The sequence below is a fragment of the Aspergillus multicolor genome (assembly GCF_047715735.1).
Source record: "Aspergillus multicolor strain CBS 133.54 unplaced genomic scaffold BDW74scaffold_57, whole genome shotgun sequence".
Classification (NCBI taxonomy): Eukaryota; Fungi; Ascomycota; class Eurotiomycetes; order Eurotiales; family Aspergillaceae; genus Aspergillus; species Aspergillus multicolor.
Window position 1 is genome coordinate 68513 of NW_027396008.1, and position 7045 is coordinate 75557.

The window sequence follows — 7045 nt, forward strand, 5'->3', positions numbered from 1 at the left end:
GCCCACAGGCAGCCATCCTAGAGATACAGCCCGCCGGCTCCATTTACTGCCCTCCGTTACATCCTACAGTGAATAGAAGCGTCACCCATCTCCAGATCTTCAAGATGACAAATATAAAGGCCTCCTTTGACCAAGATGAACTTGCCATCCTACCCCTCCCTCCATCTTCAATCCTCTCCTCCGACCCCTGTCCTTCATCTTCTCCCATTTGCTATACTGCCAAGTCTCAGCCCTTTGCTACTCAAACTCGTCCTCAACATGGAGCTGGAAAGTAAAAAGCGCAAACGGGATGAGTCAGTCGATGAGACGGACGGGCTGGCTAAACGTTACCTCGAAACTACGAACCCCCGTGACCCGATGTACCTTCCCATTGACATCAGGAGAACAATCCTGAGCCAGCTCGCCATGTCTGATATCCTCAACTGTCAGTCCGTGAGCGAGGGGTGGGACAGCGAGATCCAGGACTGGAAGGAAACGTACCCAATTCAAGCCGCGTAGCATCTTCGACCTGTTTGGAACAACTCGATCGCAAACTCAGTCTGGCGCAATATATGGGAGGAAGATATCAAGAAAGATGGCAGGTGCCGTCTGTGCTTTTGATGCTCATAGACTAACGTTCATAGCCATCCTTCACAGTCGAATCCGATCCGGCAATGCCCCCTTGACTTGGTGACTAGTAACATAGTATACCAACAGTTCCACAGGCCGGAATCGAACCTCACTGTCGGTGACTTCAACTGTCAGATCAAGACCTATTTCTTTGGGCCTTTTCCAAAGATGATTCTCGCTTGGAAGTCTCTCCGAGCCCTGAGCCTCCAGAGGGACTTGGTCCTTGACAGTATCTTCCAGGCTAATGTCGAGGATATTTATTTGCTACAAACGAACAGGGATGGGATCATCCTCGTGGACGCCAGAACCAGGCCCCGGGACACAAGCAGAACATTGTCACGCAGTCTAAGAGTGTACTCTGTACAATCCGAGACGACAATCTGGGAACATATCTGTCCACATGCCAACGACAATTCTTTCGAAGCTCTTGGACTAGGGGAGTCTCGCGTCTACTGTGCCATACAGCAAGACAACAGCGACGAGTACGACTTTGTTGCCATCGACTTCCATACCGGTAAGAGCCTTTATCGAATTTCCATCCCCCACCTTACTTGGGATCGCATCCTCCCTAAACGGACCGCCAGCATGGTCCTGCCGCCCACCTCGTATACCGACGAGACCGTGGTCATCACCGGGAGTGTCCGCCACATTGACCAGGCTTTTGAGAACGACACGGATATGGTGATTGTCATCAATGGCAAAACCGGTCACCGATACCCCGGCATCATGTGCTCGCCTAGCAGAAGTCTATGCTGCATTCCTGACTCTCTGACAGGCCAGTTTGCAGTGACCTGGGGCTTGCAAATGTCTGATATTCCAGCTGAGCTGTAGGATGCACATCCCGAGTTGGAAAACCTCAATATCACGCTAACCCGCACATTTTCAGTTCACTCCGGTATGGATGACCTTTCGGCCTCAGGAGTCATGGCCGTGTTGCACCCGGACACTTACAGCCATAATAGCGTGCATCCTTTTGCCATGGTTGCTATGGACTACGAATATCACGATCATCGTCAAGTTTACAGCCAGTATCTTACGCGTCACCCTCTACTTCACACACGAGATAATGCAGTTGAACTCGGTGCCAGCGCCGTCGCCAAGTGGTTCTTTCTAGATCCCACTACTGTCCTAGTCGGTTGCTTTACCCCCGGCGTCGGAGTAGTTGCCAAGCTTTCTCGGGCGTACCACGCGAGTTCGGGGTCTATGGGCTCGCCCCCTGGAACAAAGTTCACGGTGAGGCCTAGGTCTGAAAGACCGCCGCTGGAGGACTATACCCCGAAGGTGTACTGGACCAACGATGCTAGCCTCGTGGTCAAATGTCCTGACAAGACTATACTTTTGGGTTTCGACTAGTAAGGCTCTGATATTTCACTGCCCGATCTATGTTCAATGTTTCCGCGTTATTTTTTCCGTTCGACGTCAATCCGTTTTGGGCATCTCAGGGATTATCTCAACTATCATGCGTCGACTCTTTCGTCGTTCCATGTTCTAGCTTCGAATACACTCTCTAAAATTGAATTTTCTTGTAGTCCCGCCGCATTATCACCACATTCGTAGCAGGTGCCGTTCCAATGTACACCACCATAAAACCTGGTCTATAAACTAACCTTGTAAACTGAGCCCATGTTCAATGTGGAGGAAGATACCCCGGAGTTTCTCCAACCGATAGATTTTGATACGGTTTTAGTGAATGGAAATAGACCAATGCGACGCTCCTTGTTCACGCTAGAGCGTAGACTTGTTAGGCAGGGACGGCACAATTGCCATATGGGGGAGAGAATAAAGGACGTGCCAGAATTACATCCCAGCAAACTGATAGGAGCGTATATATACAAGTCTGAACGCTACCTGCCGCGAGTTTATCCGATTGCCACCTCTGCCGAGATTTTAGACTGCTTTCGGTGCCTTCGTCTTGTCCGCTAGCGCTTGCCTCCAGGGATTCTGGCATCGCTGACCATGCCAGGGTTTCAAAGGCGACGTTAGACCTATTCGTCGAGATCCTTTCCCCCTATATCCTGACCATAGCTCCGGTCCTTTGGAGCTCCTCTAGCAGGTTGTTTAACATCGTTCAGTCATTCATACTCCCAACTACAGCCCAGCAACCGTCTGCTGAACTACACCCAAGTGTCCTCCGGCCCTTCCATCCCGTCTAACAACCTCCCTACACCCGCTCTGCACTTCGCCCCTTCCATTCTCCTTACACCCTCTCAGTAGAACCGAACATCCTCCAGCCCCAGCTGCCTGGCAAGCCCCATGATACATTTTACTTCTCTCTCCATTCCCTCACTTTCCATGTCCCCATCAATCCCCACCAGTTTCAAGTCCGGACATCCGAGCATCCACCCTACATTCCCAGAACTCGCCTTCACAGCTTTACACAATGTCCGTATACTCCGTAGGGCAAGAACCTGCTGTACTACAAGTGCCTTAGCGGCGAGCGCACCCAGTTCAGCGGAGTACGCGTCCATCGTTACGATGCGCTCTTCGGGAATCCAGGAGCTATACAGCCGTTTTAAGGCTGTTATGGAACCTGCCGATGTGCTGGGGGAGTAGATGTGTCCGATTATCACGGTGGCTGGGTGCAGCGTTGAGGGGAAGTTTGAGTGCAGGGTAAGGGAAGGGTTTGACAGGACTGTGTAGGTTGCCTTCGGGGAGGAGAGTTCTTGGAGCTAGAGATATGGGTTAGTAGGAGGGGGTAGGAGGGGGAAGGAAGGAAGGAAGGCGGGACGAACCTGGTCTTTTATGTATGCTGTAGCCCCGTATGGCGCTGTGGTTCGCTGCACGATGATTTTGTGTCCTTTTGAGGCGAGGGCGATGGTTTGCAGGGTTTGGTTTAGGTAGGCGTGTGGTGATGACGAGTCCTATATGGCTATTAACACTGAGAGGCATGTTATGATGTTGTATACCTACAAAAGCACCGCTGTCCATCTCAACGCACAGGAAGACCAGGTCTGCCGCTACAACCGCAGCATGGATATCAGTCGAAAAGCTCAGGTTCAACATTTTCCGTCTTCGTTCAACATGCGATACAGACGTCTTGATGCTCAATGATCCTTCACCATCCTTTCCTCCTTCAAGGACTCTGTCCTCATCAACAACCCTTACACCAAGGATCTCGTCGTCGAAAACCATCTCCTCCAATCCGCGCTCCTCAGACGGCAGACTATCTGAGTTCCAGCGCTGAATGAGTTGCGCATCGGTATCGACGACGCAGAACTGAACATCTGGGTTCCGGGCTGCTAGTACTATGCCTGTAATAGCTCCTTCCCTTCCTACACCGATGATGCAGCACCGCCGGATATTCTCGACTGCGCATCTTGACTGTGGGATTGTGGCTTGAGCTTCGTTCTCGTTCTCAGCTGCTGGTTTTTCATCCTGTTCAACGGCTTCGGAGTATGTATGCCCCTTTACAACGACACGATCGGAATCTTTGGTCTTGGACCTGGATTTAGAATTGAGGAGCGGCGGTATATATGGCCGTATTCGCTTCGTGAAGAGGAGTGTGATTGTGCCGGCGAGGGCGAAGAGGAAGGGGATGATGAACAACATTCTCGGATCGCATTTGAATGGAGCCTAGTATGATTTGATTATTAAAAATAGAGTTGAGGATGTTTCTCGTGAGTGATCTGGAAGACATTGGGTTTGTTGTTGCGGCCCAAATACCTAAACTAGCGGTCTGGTCCACCAAACGCGTTCGTGATGAGCTGGCAACTCTCCGATTGGAGGAAGGACTAGCTGGTGACGTGGTATACTTATAGCCGTTTGCTATTTGCACTAGCTAGCTATTATCGATGGTTTGTGTCTGTTTTCGGCTGTGTGCTTCTATTTTCGCTGTTGGTTGCGGGCGACGAGGCTCTGGGTACGGATAGAGAGATATATATACTTTACGCCTGTCTTGTGGGTCCTTTGCGATCCAGCACTTGAGCCTTGCACCTGATTGTGTTTGGAGTGGGGTCTCTGGACACGACATTGGATGCTTTTGTTAGAGTTCTAGTCTTGGTCGATCTAAAGATGGTAGAATATTGCTTCAGGGTCGATACAGCGCTGGCTCAAGCCCGCCGTACATGATCAATGCGCTCCTTGTTTGCGCCAATGTAGGTTTGATTGCTTCTCTACAATTGTGTAGATAGAAGAGCAGCATTCGACCAGTTTGTGGTATATATGGTATATCAGAAGATATCTGGACGCAGCGTCAAAGGTTTGCATTGTGAATACCGCCACCAACCATGAAGGAATAGATTTCAATTAAAGATGATTATTGTCAGGCATACTGGCATGATTGAATGCATAGAATCTACAAGTAACTTGGAGCTGCAAGCTTTATAACATCACAATTCATTAATGCTGTATTGTATATCACGCGGTTTAAAACACCAAATTATCAGCCTCACCGGATCTGGGAATCCAGTCCCATTCATTCCTCGTCATATCCAGATGCAACTCCTTAAGATTCGAAAGGGAATCTCTACAATGGTCACCAATTAGTGAATAGATCGAAAAGAATGTATCACGCATCTATATCAAGGACTAACCTTAAAAGCCTCCCCGTCCACCAGGGCCTCCAGGACCCCCGGGACCACCAGGTCCGCCATGGCCATGTCCCCCAGGACCACCGCCCATACCACCATGGCCACCTCCGTGTCCGTGTCCACCGGGACCCTGCATACCGCCGGGGCCGCCGGGGCCACCACCACCGGGACCGCCCATCCCCATGTGTCCTTGTCCCTGGCCGCCCATGCCGCCGCTCATTCCGCCAGGTCCTCCAGGACCGCCCATACCCCCAGGACCGCCCATGGGTTGCTGGTGGCCACCGTGGCCGTGATGCGATTCATGGCCGTGGTGGCGCTCTTCTTTCTTCTCTTCGTGGTGGTGCGTGAGCTTGGAGATGAGGCCCATTGTTGCGGTGCTATTGATCTCGTAGATGTGTAGGTTTTTTGGTCGTTTGGTTTGTAGTAGGTAGGTGGTGTTTCCGTGGTAGTTTCGTAGGAGGAGGTCAAGTTCTTGTATGTCTGGTTTGGTCTGGATATCTACTGAGCAGCAAGGGGTGAATTGGATGGCTTTATATGCTCTCTGTTTACACCAGGGGCAGTGGCGACAGTATGCCTGCGTCATACTGACTCGGTCTGCTCCGCTCTCACGGAGGCAATACCTTTGTCTCAGGCAGCGTTGATTGGATTAGGGCTGGACATTGTAGCTGAGCCTGGCCGAAGATTTTCTTGGCGTTGGTCGGAATATGGCTGCCTAGACCGAATGTCCGAGAAACGGCTTTGATTGCCATTTAGAGTACTTGGGGGCAACCCTGGCGTTTTTGGTCAGACGTGGTTTATGTGCTGGCAGATCAAGACACTGCAGGAATTCCGGCCCTCTTCTTCTTCACAAGACAGCAGCATCTCTTTGCACAGTGCATTCTCGCTGTAAATGATTGTTGTGAGGTAATCCTCCCCCTCGGAATTGAAGACGCGATTATCCCGAGATGGGTGGATTGCGTACGTATGCGGTCCCACTTGGGCTTGTTCAGCCTTACGGGGCTGGCTGTGCAGGAGATATCTATGACATACCTCTGTACGTGTCCTCAACGAGTATACCCAACTTGAATATTGAAGCTGTGACGCTGGTGGCTAAGATAGCTGGCCGCGTTGTCTACCTAGGTACTGAGGTCACTGAAGGTCCTTCTCTCTGTCTTGGCTTTATTAAGTCTGAATAGATTGTGATGTAATGAAACGCGAGATGAAGACAGGAGGGAGCACAGCCGGGCCCTACCATAGTCACAAGCGGCACATATTTCAGTATGAGCATATGCAATGGAGAAGCTGCCAAGCCCGAGGACACAAAGGTTTTTGAATCAACGTTTAGTACCGGACTGTGTCCATATAACCATTGCTCTTGTACTGAAAGGACTATCAGTCTATGAGCGTCACTATTCCTTATCCACATATGTTCGTACACAACGCAACTGGCATTTGCTTCATCAACAGATCGTGCAAGTCCTGAAACACAGGTAACAAGGGCATTGATATGATGGCTATGTTTGCCATGGCGGGCATGGGCATGGGCAAGGTTACTTCATGATTCTCTGGTCATTAAGGCGGCTGTATGAGCTTGGAAATATATTATTGTCAAGCTTGATACCCGTTCACGTCTCTCGACTTACATGGCAGTCTTGTAGGGTAGATATATTGAGAGGGAGTGCAGCTGCTACCACCCGCGTTGCGCACACCAAGGGGCAAGACTTAGGTACTTACCATAGGGTGCAAGTTAAAGCTAAGACCATCCCTTGGATAGTCATGCAGTAATACCCAGGATAACGCCTCCACTTAGGCTACTGTACTTTATCTACTATTGCCTTGCAGGGATAGTACCATAGGAGAGGTAGGAGAGGTAGGAGAGGTAGGAGAGGTAGGAGAGGTAGGAGAGGTAGGAGAGGTAGGAGAGGTAG

General features: G+C 50.5%; 3 protein-coding genes across 3 annotated transcripts; 1 reads left to right on the top strand and 2 right to left on the bottom strand.

Moving 5' to 3' along the window:
• Positions 1–258: 258 nt before the first annotated feature.
• On the top strand, positions 259–1962 carry BDW74DRAFT_184191 (uncharacterized protein; the record flags this gene model as incomplete). The annotated part of the gene is made up of 4 exons (XM_073730740.1): positions 259–476; positions 624–1436; positions 1496–1504; positions 1572–1962. The coding sequence occupies 4 exons, from the start codon at positions 259–261 to the stop codon at positions 1960–1962; spliced, it is 1431 nt and encodes a 476-aa protein (XP_073577728.1).
• Positions 1963–2816: 854 nt separating this feature from the next.
• Positions 2817–4158, bottom strand: BDW74DRAFT_184192 (uncharacterized protein; the record flags this gene model as incomplete). The annotated part of the gene is made up of 3 exons (XM_073730741.1): positions 2817–3278; positions 3342–3470; positions 3520–4158. 3 exons carry the CDS (start codon positions 4156–4158, stop codon positions 2817–2819), a joined length of 1230 nt encoding a protein of 409 aa, XP_073577729.1.
• A 728-nt stretch (positions 4159–4886) lies between these two features.
• On the bottom strand, positions 4887–5595 carry BDW74DRAFT_164207 (uncharacterized protein). Its single transcript, XM_073726222.1, has 2 exons — positions 5142–5595; positions 4887–5074 (listed from the first exon to the last, which is right to left on the bottom strand). The coding sequence occupies exon 1, from the start codon at positions 5503–5505 to the stop codon at positions 5143–5145; it is 363 nt and encodes a 120-aa protein (XP_073577730.1). The 5' UTR covers positions 5506–5595; the 3' UTR covers positions 4887–5074; position 5142.
• Between the last annotated feature and the right edge of the window lie 1450 nt (positions 5596–7045).